At 42.5% G+C, this 22,327-nt stretch overlaps 1 protein-coding gene across 1 annotated transcript in view; it reads right to left on the reverse strand.

The window, feature by feature from the left end:
- The window catches only part of LOC121553438 (protocadherin-15-like), a 273,628-nt gene that overhangs the window by 107,045 nt on the left and 144,256 nt on the right, over positions 1-22,327 (reverse strand). The window contains 5 exon segments of the mRNA XM_041866538.2: positions 2,832-2,925; positions 10,955-11,034; positions 11,284-11,416; positions 12,995-13,188; positions 17,729-17,878. Coding sequence (XP_041722472.2) covers positions 2,832-2,925; positions 10,955-11,034; positions 11,284-11,416; positions 12,995-13,188; positions 17,729-17,878 — 651 coding nt within the window.

Here is a 22,327-nt window from a genome sequence, read left to right on the forward strand (position 1 = left end):
TTCAAGTCCGGGCTCTGGCTGGGCTCCTCAAGGACATTCAGAGGCTTGTCCCGAAGCCACTCCTGCGTTGTCTTGGCTGTGTGCTTAGGGTTGTTGTCCTTTTGGAAGGTGAACCTTTGCCCCAGTCTGAGGTCCTGAGCGCTCTGGAGCAGGTTTTCATCAAGGATCTCTCTTTACTTTGCGCCGTTCATCTTTGCCTTGATCCCCACAGTATGATGCTGCCGCCACCATGCTTCACCGTAGGGATGGTGCAGGTTTCCTCCAGACATGATGCTTGGCATTCAGGCCAAAGAGGTCAATATTGGTTTCATCAGACCAGATTATTATTATATTATTATTATTATTAGTGCACTTGATTTGCACTCCGGGCCCACTGGGAAGGCAGAGTTTGAACTTTCAGACACATGAAATGGTTCAAAATGGCAACAGTTGCCTATCCGGTGTGCAGGGCAGTTGAATCGGGTGCACCTACCGCCAACAGCCCGATACGAATAAAAAATTGATAAAACAAGGCTTTATCGTTGGTTTATTTACAGAATTGTTTCGCGATCGACCGGTTGGTGACCACTGCTCTAGAAAGTTGAGTAAAGTTCAATCTCATGCTTCTCTCTGTGGGCTAATATTTCTTCTGCGCGGCAGTCCCGGGGGAGCTGCATGGCAGTCTCGGGGCTACTGCGTGCGTGCACACATGCACAGCTTAGAGGGAATATTGCTTACAATCCTTTAATCAACATTAGTACACAGAGGGCCAGCGCTGGTCACCTCATTCTGAGAGGTCAGAGCACCTCTCTCTCTCTCTCTCTCTCTCTTTATTGGTCTGTCACTCCCACTCTGACCTTCTCTCTGTACATTTTGTAGGCTCACTTTCTCACTCTGTCCTCCTCTACCATCATACTGTCTTCCTAGAAAATGCATAAATGCTGTCTTCCACGCTAGTTAGCTTTGGCTTGCGAAACTACCTCTAACTTCCTTTATACTGGACACAGAGACATACAAATGGTATCCACGAGTTCATCTGACTCTGGGGAAGTAGATAAAGGGCCTCATTGCCAAAATCCTGAAGTATCCCTTTAACACAGTACAGGATAGTCTTCTCACAGTAAAGTGCATGTTTATCTATCTCTGAAGACCTAACATGAGCTTCAAGGAAATAACTATAAAGGCCTGTATCCTAGCTGTGATCTTTGTATAAACAATCGAAAGTCAGACATTCACAGAAATTGTGTCAATCAACCAATCCACCAATCCATCCATCCATCCAATTCCCTAACTGACATGGGTGTAATGGTTCACCAAACCCACGGTTCAGTATGTATTGCGGTTTTGAGGTCACGGTTCGGTTCGGTTCGGTTTCGGTACAGCAGGAAAACGAAATGCCATTCACAATGTTCAGCATTCATAATGTTCCTTGCATTGTCTGTTGTGACAGGATTGTTATGTTGGGCCTCTCAAGTTTCCACTCTGATGCTGCATTTGTAACCATGTGGGAGGTGGGAATTGACCAGTTGTGAAGTCGTACATACCAGTTGGATGCATTCATGTGATTTGAACTTGTTGAGAAACGCCGATTGGCTAATGGCCAAAAAGCTGTGTCAACCATAAACTAAAAGTACAGCTATCATGCTTGTAATTTATAGAGTTCAAAAACCACATTAAAAGATTGCTTTTTACAAATAATATTTGTTGTTGCATTTAACTGCCTAAATGCTTTTATAGAGGCCATTGCCTTAGTAGGTGACGTCAGAGGTTACCATGTGGGAGAAGTGGGTGGTCAGGATGATAGACGAGTTTCCCACTAGTAATTACCAGTTGGAGGGCCATTGAAGTGGATTTCCCCCAGTCGTATGTGGTAAATTCCCACTTGGTTACGAACGCACCATCACACTGCCTCCTTCAGTGCCAGATGCGTGTCTTTGCACGGTACATCTCCCACTCCGGGGAAACGTGATGGGCTGCCACTGTTAGGTCAGCCCAGAAATGTCAACTTTGGTTTGCTTATATAGAGCGTGTACTACCTGTTTGCTGAAATGGGTGCAAGAGGGAAGTTTGTAAAGTGGCTTGAGCACTTTCACAAGGTGCTGAAACCCCCTATTCTCAACCACTGAGAATGGGCGCATATCCGTGGCTATAAATCATAAACTGTAAAACATATAAACATAGCCTACCTATCGCTCTTGTAATTTATTTGGCCCGGTCAGAATCAGCTGCCAAGGGCTGCTTGAATGCAGAGGGGAGACGGTGTTCTGTTGTTGTTTATTTGTGTTTCCGTCTTGCTCCGGTATACTGGGGTGATTTCGGCGTAAATGTGTCAACAATTTTGAGGTGTTGGCAGCTGCATAGGGTATTCTTGTTGAGCGTTGCGACATACTGTTAACGTTTTATCCACAACTCTCTGTCCATCGCCGTTGTAATCTACTGGGAAGCAAAACATCTTGCCAAACTGGACATTTAAACAATGATGGAAGATCCTCCAATTCTGGTTTATCAACCACACCACTCGCCATCGTACAGAACTGTTCCCAGCTGCGCCTCACAAAAGGACAATTTGAAATGTGCCAATTAAGATTATAATTTTGATTGCAACTTGCACATAGGCTCTAGTTATTTTAACGGAATAGCCTGAAATTATTTTTTTTCAGTTTTGCTCATATTTACTCAAGAGGCATAGGCCTACAACGCAGCATAGGCATAGTGTTTATTATGTAAATATGTTTTTTTTAATGTATTCATTCGGGTTCACAGTGCGGACCGAACCGAGGTCCCCATACAGAACAGTTCGGTACGAATACATGTACCGTTGCACTCCTATTAACTGAATAAAATAATCTCACCCCGCCTGGGTTGCCATCAGAGGCAGTGACGATGAGATGGTACTGGTCAGTGGTCTCCCTGTCCAAAGGCTTCCCTAGAAGCAGCAGGCCTATCCTGTAGAGGGAGAGACAACAACACACAACACACAGCAGCATTAGTAAACAGCAAAACCCATGCTCTACTAAATCCATTCAGGATTTGTTGGTGCCCTTGCAAGTGGATCTGCAATGAATGGATAAGCTACAGTACAGTGTAATGAGCAGGTGTACTTGAGACACAAACACACTTTCTCTTCACACCTCTCTCTCTCACACACACACACAAACACACAATTGGAAACACAAAAAAACAGAAACATGCAGCGACACATTTTCCTCCTTTCCGCCTGCACTCTCATGTCAATAATTTAAAGCTTCTTCGACTAGGCAGGTCAGACATGACCTTGCAGAGCCTACACTTCCTCGCCTGCCTGTCTGCCCCCCAATGCATCACAGCCTGAGAGGACCATCTCCAAGCTTGATTAAAGTTGTCCATTTTCCAAGTGAGTTCTCTTAGTTATGGCCCATACGTTTCTCCGCCACCAGTTGAGCTGGCATTCATGAGGCCAAGCACATTTTTTCTCCAAACAGCATAAAAATGCAAAACAGTGTCTTCTACAGCCAAGCTGTTGTGCTCATGTATATTTATACCATGGCCACAAATTCCTAAAATCTGCACAGAATGAAGCTCTGGGTACAAAGAGCAGTGAAGCTGAACTTGAATATGATGATGCTGATTATAATAATAATGATGATGATGATCTTTGCTTCTCAGACAACAGGGAATCTATCCCAACCTGCTCGAAGTTGTGAACTCTACTCCGACCCTGTTTGATAGGACACTGATCACGTATGATAGTAGCCAGCAGCTACAGGAGAGATCCTAGAGAGAGGAAGTTGTTGTCAGACTGATAGGATCTTGTTAACACACAGTGGAGGGCAAGTGGAGGAAGGTAGTGCTGCATGTGAGTGATTCTGCCCTCATATCTGATGGCATGCCATATTTGCTTCCTTCCATGTGCATGAACCTGGAAGTATTTTCCCCAGTACTGAACATATGATCTCTGGTATCTGCTAGTCTACTTGTACAGTGCCTTGCAAAAGTATTAATTGCATTTTTCCTATTTTGTTGCATTACAACCTGTAATTTAAATTGATTTTTATTTGGATTTCATGTAATGGACATACACAAAATAGTCAAAATTGGTGAAGTGAAATGAATAAAATTACTTGTTTCAAAATATTCAAAAAAATAAATTACAGAAAAGTGGTGTGTGCATATGTATTCACCCCCTTTGCTATGAAGCCCCTAAACAAGATCTGGTGCAACCAATTACCATCAGAAGTCACATAATTAGTTAAATAAAGTCCACCTTTGTGCAATCTAAGTGTCACATGATCTGTCACATGATCTCAGTATATATACACCTGTTCTGAAAGGCCCCAGAGTCTGCAACACCATTAAGCAAGGGCCGCCCACCAAACTTCACGGACCAGGCACGTAGGGGATTAATCAGAGAGGCAACAAAGAGACCAAAGATAACCCTGAAGGAGCTGCAAAGCTCCACACCGGAGATGGGAGTATCTGTCCATAGGACCACTTTAAGCCGTACACGCCACAGAGCTGGACTTTACAGAAGAGTGGCCATAAAAAAGCCATTGCTAAGCAAACACGTTTGGTGTTCGCCGAAAGGCATATGGGAGACTCCCAAAACATATGGAAGAAGGTACTCTGGTCAGATGAGACTAAAATTTAGCTTTTTGGCCATCAAGGAAAACGCTATGTCTGGCGCAAACCCAACACCTCTCATCACCCTGAGAACACCATCCCCACAGTGAAGCATGGTGGTGGCAGCATCATGCTGTGGGATGGCGCTAAATGGATGGCGCTAAATGCAGGGAAATTCTTGAGAGAAACTTGTTTCAGTCTTTCAGAGATTTGAGACTGGGACGGAGGTTCACCTTCCAGCAGGACAATGACCCTAAGCATAGTGCTAAAGCAACACTTGAGCAGTTTAAGGGGAAACATTTAAATGTCTTGGAATGGCCTAGTCAAAGACCAGACCTCAATCCAATTGAAAATCTGTGGTATGACTTAAAGATTGCTGTACACCAGCGGAACCCATCCAACATGAAGGAGCTGGAGCAGTTTTGCCTTGAAGAATGGGCAAAAATCCCAGTGGCTAGATGTGCCAATCTTATACAGACATACCCCAAGAGACTTGCAGCTGTAATTGCTGCAAAAGGTGGCTCTACAAAGTATTGACTTTGGGGGGGTGAATAGTTATACACGCTCAAGTTCTGTTTTTTTGTCTTATTTCTTGTTTGTTTCACACAAAAAAAATTATTTTGCATCTTCAAAGTCATAGGCTTATTGTGTAAATCAAATGATACAAACCCCCCAAAAATCCATGTTAATTCCAAGATTTAAGTCAAGAAAATAGGAAAAATGCCAAGGGGGGTGAATACTTTCGCAAGCCACTGTATGTCCTCTCTTCGACTCTGTAGCATCTTTTGTGTGTATCATACGAGTGTTGAGTCCAAGCCTTGTTGTAATGATCTTTGCTATCTATTCCTGGCTAAAAGTGGGAAAAGATCTGAGGCTGAGCTTCTCTGTCTCTACCCATCATGCCTCTGGGGAACCTGCTCCATTTAGAGGGAGGTATAGACCAAGGAGCCCATTATTCATATTAGCCGTATCAAACCAGCACCATATGTGGCCTGAATCTGAACATCCTACGCTGCACAAAACCTCTGCCGCCCCGTCATCCCTCTCAAGAGTTCTGGATGGGTTTGAAAAATGAGAGAGCAGCTCTGACTAGGACGCCATATTTCGCACACTCATCAAGCATACGTTACCGGTTAATTATCCTTCGATTCATCAGAAGTCCCATGCACCTGGTTAGGGGAATATACAGTGGGGTACTTATACAGTAAAGCTGCTGAGGGCTGCTATTGTAATGTATAACGATTCAACCTCTCCAAAAGACACAGTAGGATATGCACTTGTTTTAGGAAGATGTCAATTGTATCTGCTCGGGGAGAGATTACTGTACCAACAACAGATGTCTCAGAGTCCTGGAGATATTGTCACGTCTTTTCTTACTGTTGCCATGCTACCCTGCTCAAAGTAATCATCCCTCCATACAAACAATCACTCCTGGAGACAGATTAAGAGTAAACAAACTCAAACAAAAGAGGGGGAAACGATGCCTGGCATGGCTGGGAGAGGCTTTAATCAATTAGATTTTTCAGTCTCCCCATGTCTCCTCACCGTGGCGCCATCGCACGGGACGCTTCCTTCTTTATTTCCTTGTTTATTTAAGGGACAGTAAACCGCACTCGCCTCGTAAATATTTAATGGTGTTTCTCCTCTCCTCCCGCCTCTATCCCTCTCTCACTCCACCCCCTCCACCTCCTCTCCCATCCCTTGCTCTGACAGGCTATATTGGCAGTGGGTGGCTGATGACAATTTTCATCTTCTTTCTGGTTGTTTGAAGCCTATCCTCCTTCTCTTTTTCATGCAGTGAGCCATGTAACAAGTCAGTGAGGCTGAGGGTAGAGGACTGTCTGTGCTTTCCAGCCTATAGGGGAGGATGTTGTGGAGGACTTCCACTAGATAGCTCATTTTCTAAACATGGATGATGATAGATGCAGTTGACCCAGGGTGTTTTTGTTCTGTTCTCAGTATACAGTGTATACTGAAAGTATTCAGACCCCATCCCCTTTTCCACATTTTCTTACGTTACAGCCTTATTTTTAAATGGATTAAATAAAAAAATGTTCCTCATCTATCTACACAGAATACCCCATAATGACAAAGCAAAAACAGGTTTTTAGAAATATACAAATAAAGCAAATAATTATTTACATAAGTATTCAGACCGAAATTGAGCCCTGTTTACATTGATCATCCTTGAGATGTTTCTACAACTTGATTGGAGTCCACCTGTGGTAAATTCAAATGATTGGACATGATTTGGAAAGGCACACACAGCAGGGACTGGGAGACTAGTCAGGATCGAGGGAAAGACGAACGGAGCAAAGTACAGAGAGATCCTTGATGAAAACCTACTCCAGAGCGCTCAGGACCTCAGACTGGGGCGAAGGTACACCTTCCAACAGGACAACAACCCTAAGCACACAGCCAAGACAACGCAGGAGTGGCTTCGGGACAAGTCTCTGAATGTCCTTGAGTGGCCCAGCCGTAGCCCGGACTTGAACCCGATCGAACATCTCTGGAGAGACCTGAAAATAGCCGCGCAGCGACGCTCCCCATCCAACCTGACAGAGCTTGAGACGATCTGCAGAGAAGAATGGGAGAAACTCCCCAAATACAGGTGTGCCAAGCTTGTAGCTTCAAGAAAACTCAAGGCTGTAATCATTATAAGAAATCCCGCTATGCCCTCTAACAAACCATCAAACAGGCAAAGAGTCAATACAGGACTAAGATTGACTCGTACTACACCGGCTCCGACGCTCGTCGGATGTGGCAGGGTTTGCAAACTATTACAGACTACAAAGGGAAGCACAGCCGCAAGCTGCCCAGTGATACGAGCCTTCCAGATGAGCTAAATCACTTCTATGCTCGCTTCGATGCAAGCAACACTGAAGCATGCATGAGAGCATCAGCTGTTCCGGATGACTATGTGATCACGCTCTCCGTAGCCGATGTGAGTAAGACTTTTAAGCAGGTCAACATTCACAAGGCCGCAGGGCCAGACGGATTACCAGGATGTGTACACCGAGCATGCGCTGACCAACTGGCAAGTGTCTTCACTGACATTTTCAACATGTCCCTGACGGAGTCTGTAATACCAACATTTTTCAAGCAGACCACCATAGTCCCTTTTCCCAAGAACACTAAGATAACCTGCCTAAGTGACTACCAACCCGTAGCACTCACGTCTGTAGCCATGAAGTGCTTTGAAAGTCATGGCTCACATCAACACCATTATCCCAGAAACCCTAGACCCACTCCAATTTGCATACTGCCCCAACAATCTCTACTGCAATCCACACTGTCCTTTCCCACCAGGACAAGAGGAACACCTACGTGAGAATGCTATTCATTGACTACAGCTCAGCGTTCAACACCATAGTGCCCTCAAAGCTCATCACTAAGCTAAGGACCCTGGGACTAAACACCTCCCTCTGCAACTGGATCCTGACAGGCCGCCCCCAGGTGGTAAGGGTAAGTAACAAATCAAATCAAATCAAATTTTATTGGCCACATGCGCCGAATACAACAGGTGCAGACATTACAGTGAAATGCTTACTTACAGTCCTTAACCAACAGTGCATTTATTTTTTTAAATAAAAAATAAAACAACAACAAAAAAAAGTGTTGAGAAAAAAAGAGCAGAAGTAAAATAAAATAACAGTAGGGAGGCTATATATACAGGGGGGTACCGGTGCAGAATCAATGTGCGGGGGCACTGGCTAGTTGAGGTAGTTGAAGTAATATGTACATGTGGGTAGAGTTAAAGTGACTATGCATAAATAATTAACCGAGTAGCAGCAGCGTAAAAGGATGGGGTGGGGGGGCAGTGCAAATAGTCTGGGTAGCCAAGATTAGCTGTTCAGGAGTCTTATGGCTTGGGGGTAGAAGCTGTTGAGAAGTCTTTTGGACCTAGACTTGGCACTCCGGTACCACTTGCCGTGCGGTAGCAGAGAGAACAGTCTATGACTAGGGTGGCTGGAGTCTTTGACAATTTTGAGGGCCTTCCTCTGACACCGCCTGGTATAGAGGTCCTGGATGGCAGGAAGCTTGGCCCCAGTGATGTACTGGGCCGTACGCACTACCCTCTGTAGTGCCTTGCGGTCGGAGGCCAAGCAGTTGCCATCCCGTAGCAGTTGCCACGCTGATCCTCAACACGGGGGCCCCTCAGGGGTGCGTGTTCAGTCCCCTCCTGTACTCCCTGTTCACTCATGACTGCATGGCCAGGCATGACTCCAACACCATCATTAAGTTTGCCGACGACACAACAGTTGTAGGCCTGATCACCAACAACAATGAGACAGCCTATAGGTAGGAGGTCAGAGAGCTGGCCGTGTGGTGCCAGGATAACAACCTCTCCCTCAACGTGATCAAGACAAAGGAGATGATTGTGGACTACAGGAAAAAAAAGAGGACTGAGCACGCCCCCATTCTCATCGACAGGGCTGTAGTGGAACAGGTTGAGAGCTTCAAGTTCTTTGGTGTCCACATCACCAACAAACTATCATGGTCCAAACACACCAAGACAGTCGTGAAGAGGGCACGACAAAGCCTATTCCCCCTCAGGAGACTAAAAATATTTGGCATGGGTCCTCAGATCCTCAAAAAATTCTACAGCTGCACCATCGAAATCATCCTGACTGGTTGCATCACCGCCTGGTATGGCAACTGCTCGGCCTCCGACTGCAAGGCACTACAGAGGGTAGTGCGTACGGCCCAGTACATCACTGGGGCCAAGCTTGCTGCCATCCAGGACCTCTATACCAGGCGGTGTCAGAGGAAGGCCCTAAAAATTGTCAAAGACTCCAGCCACCCTGGTCATAGACTGTTCTCTCTGCTACAGCACGGCAAGCGGTACCGAAGCGCCAAGTCTAGGTCCAAAAGGCTTCTTAACAGCTTCTACCCCCAAGCCATGGCTATCCGGACTATTTGCTGTCCTTGATGATCTTTTTGGCCTTCCTGTGTCATCAGGTACTGTAGGTGTCCTGGAGGGCAGGTAGTTTGCCCCCGGTAATGCATTCGGCAGACCGCACTACCCTCTGGAGAGCCCTGTGGTTGCAGGCGGTGCAGTTGCCATACCAGGTGGTGATACAGCCTGACAGGATGCTCTCAATTGTCCATCTGTAAAAGTTCGTGAGGGTTTTAGGTGCCAAGCCAAATTTCTTCAGCCTCCTGAGGTTGAAGAGGCTCTGTTGCACCTTCTTCACCACACTGTCTGAATCGGTGGACCATTTCAGTTTGTCAGTGATGTGTACGCCAAGGAACTTAAAGCTTTCCACCTTCTCCACTGTGGCCCCGTCGATGTGGATAGGGGGATGCACCCTCTGCTGTTTCCTGAAGTCCACGATCATCTCCTTTGTTTTGTTGACGTTGAGTGAGAGGTTATTTTCCTGGCACCACACTCCCAGAGCCCTCACCTCCTTCCTGTAGGCTGTCTCGTCATTATTGGTAATCAAGCCTACTACTGTTGTGTCATCTGCAAACTTGATGATTGAGTTGGAGGCATGCTTGGCCACGTAGTCATGGGTGAACGCACCCTTGAGGGGCCCCAATGTTGAGGATCAGCGAAGTGGAGATGTTGTTTCCTACCTTCACCACCTGGGGGTGGCCCGTCAGGAAATCCAGGACCCAGTTGCACAGGGCGGGGTTCAGACCCAGGGCTGCGAGCTTATTGATGAGCTTGGAGGGTACTATGGTGTTGAATGCTAAGCTATAGTCAATGAACAGCATTCTTACATAGGTATTCCTCTTGTCCAGATGGGATAGGGCAGTGTGCAGTGTGATGGCAATTGCATCGTCTGTGGATCTATTGGGGCGGTAAGCAAATTGAAGTGGGTCTAGGGTGACAGGTAAGGTAGAGGTGATATGATCCTTGACTATCTATGCATAGTCACTTTAACTCTACCCACATGTACATATTACCTCATTTACATCGACTAACCGGTGCCCCCGCACATTGACTCTGTACCGGTACCCCCTGTAAATAGCCTCCCTACTGTTATTTTATTTTACTGCTGCTCTTAAATTATTATTTTTTATTTTTTACTTAACATGTTTTTCTTAAAACTGCTTTGTTGGTTAAGGGCTTGTAAGTAAGTATTTCACTCGGCGCATGTGGCAAATACAATTTTATTTGATTTGGATTTGATTTGTCCAAAAGTAACAAGTTAGGTTAATTGTACAGGCCATTGACTCAGGGCACATTCTAGACAAGAGGCTCTTGTTAGGATAATTGTGCCTTATTTTGTGAATAGTTTCTTAAAATAGATTTCCACATGGTCATTGCTCACACTAACAACTTTAATATTTCTCATTCTCAAGGACTGAAGCAAGACAAAGCACAAATGCTATTCTGAATCATCATCCATCCATCCATCTATATTACGTTTTAGAGAGGTTGAAGACTTGCTGGATATCCCCACTCAAAATCTGGTATGTGATTGGGTCATTCTCTCTGTCTGTGGCCTATAAAAAAACAACAAGAACAGAAGATAGAAATCAAGCAAGCGTTTACTTCCACTGCCAACACATAAATTATTAAAATCTATTAAATCATATGATATTACATCTGATAATCCATACTGGCTGGTTTAGTAATTGCTGTTTGCTAAACTCAAAAGCTTCCATGATCTTCGCTTGAGTAATCACACTGCCCTCTCCTGGCCTCCATCGATCTAGTTATGTGACCTTTGACCCCTGCTGTGTGCCGCTCACCTGTAGGTTGAGCAGGATGGCTCCAATCCTCATGGCCTCGCTGACCTCCAGGCTGTAGGTGAAGAGGGGGAAGCGTGGGGGGCTCTGGTTGTTGGGGGGCAGCACCTCAATGTACACCGTGGTGATAGAGCTCCTGGAGGGGTGGGGGGCAACGAGAGGGCGGAAGGAAAGGTAATGGTTACATACACTGGTGTGGAGGTCATTTTTGGGGGCTTGCAGAATAGAATACAAAAGGGTATAGTAGAATGGAATGGTATAGAGTAGAGTACTTGATGTCCCCCAGAAGGACATTCTTTGCTCAGTTACATTCACATATATTGGCACCCTTGCACTTTACAGTACAGTGGAATGGAACAGAACATCCGGTTTTCAGGTTCAATGGCTACTGCAGCCTGTAGGCACCTGCCAATTACCACAGGTGAGAAAAATTACACAGTAAACAAGAATCACCTGTCTCCAACCAAATTCATTTCAATTCTGAATAATTTAGTCCAGGTCATTTTTTGACTAAATTTTTTCTAGGTCCTGTGCAGTTGTTAATCAAACATATACACGTGTGAACACCAACATTTTTCCATTTCAACTTCTTGAAGAAATTGTGAATCGTGCAAGGGTACCAATATATTAGAGCGCAACTGTAATAGTACAGTGGTGATTTATCAGGGAATTTAAGGTTGTCATGAGTTTCCTGACTGCCAAAAAGGACATCCTGCTTAAAGAGGCTGATAAAGGTAGGTGAACAAGCCACTGAGGAGGGAGCTGTGCCCTCATATACAGTAGGCTAAATATAGATGTTGTATACAGCATATTGGAAGCCCTTACAGAAACAAGGAGCTATCATGAAGAAAGTACTTCAGTTTCCAACCGGCAGCCTAAATGTGTTATCTTGAAAAAGCTGCTGAAGAGTCTGCGTACAGAGGCACTGTTTGCCAAGTCCAATAGATTTCTGTTTGCACAGTCAGATCCAGTCATGGCAAACTATCTTCAGCAAAACCCATTCTACTGCAGGTATCACCTCTGTGTTCAAACCTCAAATACTGCTGAGAACTTTGAGCCTTAGCTAAGATAGTGCGTATAAACTTTCAGAAGAGTGTGCTAGTCACTTGCTTCTTGGCAACAAGAATATGAGGCAATAATTACAGATAAGGCATCACACCATTATCAAAAAGATAGTTCAAAATGAAGAGAAATTCATGACAAAGATGTGTTTCTAATGTCGGTAAGAATGAGAGGCCATCTGATACTTGATTCTAAACAGTTTGTCTCAACGGTCAGTCAAATATGTCTTCATACAGCCTCTTACCATTCACAACTTCAATCACAGCAGATACATGAATCAATACGCACATTCAATAAAGAATACAATGATTATATATGCATGAATTGAATAGACCTACAAGTGACTGTACAGTAGGAATAAACAATCAGATGGAACAACGACTGAATGAGATGGATGAATACATGTATGAAGTCCTGACTTAATGAAGGAATAATTGAATACTTGATTAACTGAAGAAGTATGAAAAATGAAAAACTGAGTAAGAAACAAGATTTTACATCAAACATCACCTAAATAATGCATGTATATTAATGTGGAGATCCAAGGGATACAGTCCTTTTAATAAACACATTAATAAATGAAAGGTGTGATTGAGCAAAAGAAAGGCTGAAAGAACGAATAGATAAAAATGAATGGATGAAATGAATGTACCTTCTCTGGATATCTGGTGCGTTGTCCGCAGCCTTCACTGTAAGGGCGTAAGAAAGGCCCACGCTAAGGGCTATCCCGGGTGCGATGGTGATTCGTCCAGTGCGGTTATTAATGATGAAAACACCCTGCGCTCCGGCAAGGATCTCATAGGTCACCAGACCGTTTAACCCCTCATCCGCATCCAATGCCGTCAGCTGAGAGAGAGAGGGAGAGCGAGAGGGAGAGGGAGAGTCAGTGTGAGAGTGGAAGAATTCAGTGTATCTCAGCAGGGTGTGGCCCCTAAAATCAACATTCAAAGCCGCTAACTATTCAATTTACTGAACTGAGGCAGGGGGGCAATAGTGATTTGTGGGAGGGCCCCACCTGTCTTTGTAATGTTATGTGTACAGGACCGGCATACAATGAGTGACATGTACCAGACGGTGCTCTTGTAAGCTGCGTGTATTAGTGATGAGCGGGTTGATTCATAACCTGCAGACCTCGCGGTTCTATCCGCGGGCGGATGGGTTTAGGGTCATTAAATATTGTGTGGCTGAAGGGCGGGTGGGTGACTGACGGGTTGAATAAAGAGAAACAATACCTTAAACAATCCATCAATGTATAATTATTGTGCCAAATGCATCCTAAAAAAATATTGCGCCTCTGGAATAATGGACATTCTTGGGTATTAAATACATAACCAACATTCTGTAGTAATACTAGTCCCGTGCGAATAGGGCTATAGCCTTAATAATAACTCCTGCAGAATTAAGCATTTCTTGCAGTAAAATTATACACCAAATATAGGCAAAATTTGGACTTGGGAACAAGAGTGGAGAAATATGATTTATTTCTGCATCTTGAGAGAATGCAATGCTCAGTTAGATACCATCTGTAGAGGTGCTGTCTTCATCATAAAAGCATCATAAAGCTGATAGTATTTGAACCACATAAAATATACATCCAAGCCGACCTGAAATCTTTTCAGAAACACATTGGGTCATTTTCACAGCTTTCTTGTTCCTTACAACCGGTCAAACATATTTTTTTGTTGCTTTATTGTATTTTCTCCCCAGTCCCTAAACATCTTCACCGATGTCAACTAGATTGAAGCATTCAATCTGTCGATCTGTTACATCATTCTGTTGAGTAAGGATTTAGTCTTCTAGGACAACATATAATGACAAAAGAGAAGCTACATGTATCTAATTATAGTTGAAGTTGACTAACAAATAACCTACCAAAATGTCAGAAATTATAAGCAGAAACATATCTAAATGAGGCAAAAATAATAATCCTGCACCCCCTGTCAAAAAATTGTTCTGCAGTCTTTGACTGTAGCCTATAGCACATTTTCTATATTTGCGGGTTAGGGTTGGATGCCCGGGTCAGATTTTCACTTTATCACATATAGTCAGGTGGTTGCAGATGGGTTATTAGCAATTGCGGGCGGGTGAACAAACAGCTGACCTGCGCACCACTAGTGTGTATACAGAACTACTGACCATTTCTAACTGCTACAGTAAACAACTTATCCTCCCTCCTAAAATACTGATGCTAATTGAGTGAGAATCTATGGGCTCTATTTTAACAAATCTAACGCAAGGGTAAATCTAAGCACAGGTGGTAGCGCTATAGGTTCAGGGGTGTGTCAGAAATAGTTTTGCTATTTTCACTATCACAATTATCTGCGCACTTGCTGGCGTTGGGGCGAAAGGTCTGGATTTTGATGAATAAACAAGTTGTGGGTGTGTCGAGACTTGTCCCCTTACTGGCCAATCAGAACGTGCTCCAAGGCGAAATATGTGGTTGCTTCAAGTTGTGTATTTACTGACTTTTTATGTATTGCCTTGTAATCAACTCCAATTCCAATGTAAGTCCGTTAAAGTTTGTTAAATGGCTTACAGAAACGACATAACAAAATGTAGACCTACAGAATCTTTGCCAAATATGTTAACTTGAACCCATTTGCAGTCCACATTGTTCTAGTAATTGCATGGCTTCAATAGCATTCACACTGATATAGGGGCAAGGCCTACTGTGAATTGCATTAGGGCTGAGCATGGACATGCCAAACATTGTCAATAAGCAAGATTAAATTCATTATTGATAAGGCCTAAACAGAGAACAAATAAACAAAACGAAACAACAACTTGTTTTAAATAGACGGCACACTTACAGGCACCATAATTTAATCCAAACTTTTCACAATAGCTGGACAAATATCCAATATAAAGAGAAAGGGAGAATTTCCACTCACTGTTATACTGCTCTCAAATAGGCATATGTTTTATGAATATAATTGGAACCATCTTACAGATCAGATCGCATTCACACATCTCCAGAAGTTGCATTGCAAACGCGGCACGGACGTTGTCATAATAAAACCAGGAAGGTGAATCATTCTAATAAGTTTGGTTGTAATCAAAATAAATAAAAACAAGCCATTTTTACAGGTTACAGATAACTTCTAAATACAAGGTTCACCAGTATTCACAGAGGTTCTCATCTCTCGTTTTATGATGGGAATGGACATGTAACCTACATCATGGAGGGGGTTTTACGCACGTCCAAAACGGGACCTGCATTGCAAAAATAATGTGGACCTGCCTAAAATGCATAGATAAAAATGGAATGTCAGCTCACTGTTTTACTCCTCTCAAACTTTATATTTTAATAAAGCTTTGGTGATTCCGATTTATTTAGAAGTGGTCTCAGGAGCCAAACCCTTTACTAAGTGTTGACTACTTCGCGATTGCATTGGGCAGAGAAAAAAAAGGCTTAATTGAGAGGAGGGGAGGCTATGCTTGGTTTTTAATCAAATAAAACAAAATGGGAAAAAACATACGTTTTTTATGTTTCTAAAGTATACAGGCACATTAGGCTACTCTTGTTCCATGCGCATATGGGCAGTGTGCGTCACGGCTGGATAGGCTACGTTACCGTTAAAACCAGCTTTTGAAGCCCTGAGAGTAAGAATGATTGTACAGTATCAAAAAAAGCTTGAAAAGGTAGTGGAATGGGATTGGTGTGGTGTGTGAAAAATCCAATACTTAACTTTGTATGAAGTACAAATCACATTATTGTGGGAGCACCTCCTCTAAGAGTGTGAATTAGGCTGTTTGAGAAGGTTTAAATATTAAGAAACCTGCATACACATTGTTTGAGGTACAATAGACCAACATAGCTACTGTAGTAGGTCAAAACTGTGTGCTGAGAAACCTTGGTATAGCATGGGTGGAGTAGGCATTGTGGTGCTCATGTGAAATTCCTTTCTTTTTCGGCTTCAGACCAATGCCTACTTCTCACTTAAAATGTAGTTTTTTGTTTTTAATAGATCTTAGAACCATGCTGTGTTATCTCCAACATTAAACATGGCCAATTAACTTGGACACCCAACCGTTTAGAACTCGTAGCACACTTAGCCAGGATTTAGTTTAACGTTAGCTCCATATCTGTAAGGCCTTGCTATGTTAATCTATGCTTGGCTAGCCTACTGAACCCTTTTTCCAGCTGTGATGTCTAAGAGATGAAATAGCAGCAGCAGCATCAAATAAACCTGCGACCTTAGAGGCCAGGAGACTCTCATATATATTGCTTATAAAAATAGGTTAAGTGGTCGTACCGGCCGCCACGTGACCCCTGGCCTCATTTCAGCTGAGCTGGGTGGGAAATTTAAACACAGATTAAACTTGACCTTTTCTGTGTCTGACATTTTTTTTGTGACTGTGTGCTGAGCGATCAGAGATCATGCTCTGCTTACCAGCCTAATTCACACTCTTAGAGGAGGTGCTCCCACAATAATGTGATTTGTACTTCATACAAAGTTAAGTATTGGATTTTTCACACACCACACCAATCCCATTCCACTACCTTTTCAAGCTTTTTTTGATACTGTACAATCATTCTTACTCTCAGGGCTTCAAAAGCTGGTTTTAACGGTAACGCAGCCTATCCAGCCGTGACGCACACTGCCCATATGCGCATGGAACAAGAGTAGCCTAATGTGCCTGTATACTTTAGAAACATAAAAAACATATGTTTTTTCCCATTTTGTTTTATTTGATTAAAAACCAAGCTCTGCTTACCAAATGAGAGACAAACGCGCACTGCTGATGAACGAACCCCACAAAACCAGATATGTCGTCGTGGGGACTTCCTGCTGGAAACAATTTGACCCTAAACACAAACGCATACACACACACACGCACACACTCATACACACACACCAACCCCAAACCTTCAAACCAATCAAACTAGAATCAGAGTCAAACTAAATAAACTCCATTCAGACATATTGTAAAGATGACGACAAACCAGAAACCAGATCACCCTGGATCTATTTCAGTGACAATTGTTTTTATAGGAGAGGAGATTGATTTGGAGTCCTGACTGTTGACCCATGGTAGTGTATTACGTTGAGTTATGTCAATATTGAGCTGATGATATTTGAGTCCTGACCACTGTATTAAGAAAGTAGATTGTTCTTGAGTCATCAGCTCTGATCAAAGAAAGAGTGGATTGTTCTGGGGCTGGGACTGTTGATCTAAGGCACTGGATTGTTTGCGGAAACTGGATGCGAGAGAGAAAGAGAGGCGGGAGAGAGAGAGAGAAAAAAAGAGCAAGGGAAGGGTGAGGGAGAGACAGAGAGAGAGAGAGCGAGAGCAAGAGAGAGAGAGAGAGACATAAAAAGAGAAGAATGAGAGCCAGAGAGAAAGGGGGACAGGAAGATAGAGACAGATATGTATTGATTACCTGTAGTACTGTTTCTCCTTGCTGCATGTCAGTGAACACCTTAACGCTGTAGGAGACTTCGCCGAAGGTGGGAGTGTTGTCATTGGCGTCAATCACCAGGATGTTGACAGTCACCCGCATGCTCTCCTGTACCCCATCTGATGCCATCATCTATACACAGGACAACAGTGAGAGCAGTAAAAATCCTGCCTTTAGGACAACGCCTGTTTCTAGCTCATTCTCTTCCAGTTTCCTTTTGTGTTACGTTTTTTTTAACTTAAGATAAAACAGAGTAAATAGGAACAAATAAAGGGTACATAAAAGGGTAAAGGTTACAACTTTAGTGTTGTGTTGCCGGTCCCCCTGGCTTCATTCACAACACAGATGCTGAGGTTTTCCTCAGGTGGGGTGAAAAACTAAATAAAACATTTGAGACTTAGAAAGGCACACCCTCACACTCATACAAACACACACACACATGCATACACAGACACGTAAACCACATAATAATGGCCGGAACGGAGCAAATGGAATGGCATCAAACTCATGGAAACCATGGTTTGATGTATTTGATACCATTCCACTATTATGCTCCAGCCATTACCAGAAGCCCATCCTCCCCAATTAAGGTGCCACCAACCTCCTGTGAAGTGCACATACACACACAGTAAGCGAGCGCAACCCAGAAGAAAGGACAACCAAACAAAACAGAACCCTTGAATAAAGAACATTAAAGGCATGATTTCAATTGAAATGGGCCATTTATTATCTTACCATTGCCTGCCCATGTCGATATAACACAATTGCTTGATGCTCAACAATTGAAAATTGCAGCAATTTATTTCTTTCAATCTAATGACAATATGGCAACCATCAAAGCCTCTTCAACATAGACATAATAAACATACTATTGATGAAACTCTTCAAAGATAATAGTCTCACATCATTAGTACAGTGTAGTATCACAGCAACAAGTCCATGTACAAACCTTAAAAAATCCAAATCAAATTGTGATGGTCGCCTACACATATTTTGCAGATGTTATCGTGGGTGTAGCTAAATGTTTATGTTCCTAGCTCCAACAGTGCAGTAATACCTAACAATACAAAACAATACATGCAAATCCCCCCCAAAAATTAAGAAATATAGAAATATTAGAACAAGCAATTTCAGACTCCGGAATATAAATCTATATCTACAGTACATGTTATTTGTATTTGTATTTATTACGGATCCCCATTAGCGGCTGCCAAGGCAGCAGCTACTCATCCTGGGGTCCAATCACAATTTACGTACAATAAAACAATACATAACACAACACATTATTACACACTACTCTACCATAACATATTTACAATACAAAATCAATAATACAGCAAAATAACAATATTAAAATGTGTGTGTGTGTAGAGTGCGTGTGTTAGCATGTGTTTGCGAATGCTGTGTGTGCCTATGTGTGTGTGTGTGTGTGTGTGTTTCTCTTCACAGTCCACGCTGTTCCATTAAGTGTAGTTTTATCTGTTTTTTAAATCTGATTTTACTGCTTGACTGAGTTACATGATGTGGAATAGAGTTCCATGTAGTCATGGCTCTATGTAGTACTGTGTGTTTCCCGTAGTCTGTTCTGGACTTGGAGACTGTGAAGAGTGGTGGCATGTCTCGTGGGGTATGCATGGGTGTCCAAACAGACAGCTCGGTACATTCAGCTTGTCAACAAGCAGTGATGAAGTCAATTGCTCTTCCACTCTAAGCCAGGAGAGACTAATGTTAGCACTCCGTGTACTTTTAAGGGCCAGCCGTGCTGCCCTGTTCTGAGCCAACTGCAACATTCCCAAGTCCCTCCTTGTGGCACCTGACCACACTACTGAACAGTAGTCTAGGTGCGACAAAACTAGGCCCTGTAGGACCTACCTTGTTGATAGTGTTGTTAAGAAGGCAGAGCAGCACTTAATTATGGACATACTTCTCCCCATTTTAGCTACTGTTGTATCAATATGCTTTGACCATGACAGTTTACAATCCAGGGTTACTCCAAGCAGTTTGGTCACCTCAACTTGCTCAACATCCACACTATTCATCACGAGATGTAGTTGAGGTTTATGGTTTAGTGAATGATTTGACCCAAATACAATGCTCTTAGTTTTGGAAATATCTATGACTAACCACCCATTCCGAAACTAACTGCAACTCTTTGTTAAGTTTTGCAGTTATTTCATTTGCTGTAGCAGCTGAAGTGTATAGTGTTGAGTCATCCACATACATTGACACACTGACTTTACTCAAGGCCAGTAGCATGTCGTTAGTAAAGATGGAAAAAAGTAAGGGGGGCCTAAACAGCTGCCCTGGGGAATTCCTGATTGTACCTGGATTAAGTTTGAGAGGCTTTCATTAAAGAACACCCTCTGTGTTCTGTTAGACAAGTAACTCTTTATCCACATTATAGCAGGGGGTGTAAAGCCATAACACATACGTTTTTCAGCAGCAGACTATATGATCGATAATGTCAAAAGCCCCACTGAAGTCTAACAAAACAGACCCCACAATCTTTATATCATCAATTTCTCTCAGCCAATCATCAGTAATTTGTGTAAGTGTTGTGCTTGTTGAATGTCCTTCTCTATAAGCATGCTGAAAGTTTGTTGTCAATTTGTTTACTGTAAAATGGCATTGTATCTGGTCAAACACAATTTTTTCCAATAGTTTACTAAGGGTTAGTAACAGGCTAATTGGTTGGCTATTTGAGCCAGTAAAGGGGGTTTTACTATTCTTAGGTAGCGGAATGACTTTTGCTTCCCTCAAGCCTTGGGGCACACACATTCTAGTAGGCTTAAATTGAAAATATGGCAAATAGGAGTGGCAATAACCATATCATAACATGTCATAACAGCTGACATAACTTGTTATAACCTGTCATAATATGGTCATAACACTGTCATGACCCATATAGTTACACCTGTTGTGACATATATTGCATTATTTTTTGGTTGGTTATGACACCTACATAAGAGTGTCAAAACCAAACGTATTCAAATTCGGTTTTTCCCTGCCAGGAAGTTACCTTTCGTTTGAAAGTTTGTTTCTTAAATCCTTTGTTGTTGTTGTAATGAATTCTTTACAGTCACATTTTTTTCATCATATAACTTGTAGAAAATACACTTTATGACACTGTCATGAAACATTATGACCATCCTGTGTCACTTTACTTGGACTAAGAAAATACACTTTATGACACTGTCCAGAAGCATTATGACCATCATAATCATAAGCCAGATAGGCCTATCATGTACTTGCCCTTATATCAGTCATCAGTCAAAAAGAAGGTGTCTTGTCCTGCTCCTGAAATCTGCTCCTGCATTCATCCCAGTCATCAGCAACAGAGCATTGGGGTAGGTGGATGTCTGACATCAATGTGTGCGCAATTACAATTATAATTTAATATGGTAAATTTCCCTAAAATGGTTATAACATAAACATACTGTTGACACATATGCTATGGTGTAATGTAATGTTTTGCCTTGTGTGGTAGCTTTTGTGGGTTTTGACACAGCCATAAAATAACTACCGTGTTAGGTTTGTGGGATTTTACACTCTTATGTAGGTGTCATAACCAGACATTAAATAATGCAATATATGTCACAACAGGTCTAAATATATGTGTCATGACAGTTTTATGACCATATTATAACAGGTTATGACAAGTTATGTCAGCTGTTATGACACATTATGACAATGTCATAATGGGGCGGCAGGTAGCTTAATGGTTAAGAGCGTTGTGCCAGTAACCGAAATGTCGCTGGTTCTAATCCCCGAGCCGACTAGGTGAAAAATCTGTCGATGTGCCCTTGAGCAAGGCACTTAACACTAATTGCTCATGTAAGTCACTCTGGATAAGAGCGTCTGCTAAATGAAAAAAATAAAAAAAAATATATATATATATATATATATATATATATATATATATATAATAATGTGTTATGATGCTGGGTGTCAAGTAAAGTGTTACCCTATATAAGATGAGCCTTGACTAGAATACAGTATATAATAATAATAATAATAATAATAATAATAATAATAATAATAATAATAATAATAATAATAATAATAATAATAATAATAATAATAATAATAATAATAATATACAGTGCATTCGGAAAGTATTCAAACCCCTTGACCTTTTCCACATTTTGTTACGTTACAGCCTTATTCTAAAATTGATTAAATTGTTTTTCCCCCTCATCAATCTCCACACAATACCCCATAATGACAAATCAAAGCAGGTTTTTAGACTTTTTTGCAAAAAATTAAACATTTACATAAGTATTCAGAGCCTTTACTCAGTACTTTGTTGAAGCACCTTTGGCAGTGATTACAGCCTCGAGTCTTCATGGGTATGACGCTACAAGCTTGGCACACCTGTATTTGGGGAGTTTCTCCCATTCTTCTCTGCAGATAATCTCAAGCTCTGTCAGGTTGGATGGGGAGCATCGCTGAACGGTTATTTTCATGTCTCTCCAGAGATGTTTGATCGGGTTAAAGTCCGGGCTCTGGCTGGGCCACTCAAGGACATTCAGAGACTTGCCCCGAAGCCACTCCTGTGTTGTCTTGGCTGTGTGCTTAGGG

Source organism: Coregonus clupeaformis, chromosome 37, assembly GCF_020615455.1.
Source record: "Coregonus clupeaformis isolate EN_2021a chromosome 37, ASM2061545v1, whole genome shotgun sequence".
In the NCBI taxonomy this organism is placed as follows: Eukaryota; Metazoa; Chordata; class Actinopteri; order Salmoniformes; family Salmonidae; genus Coregonus; species Coregonus clupeaformis.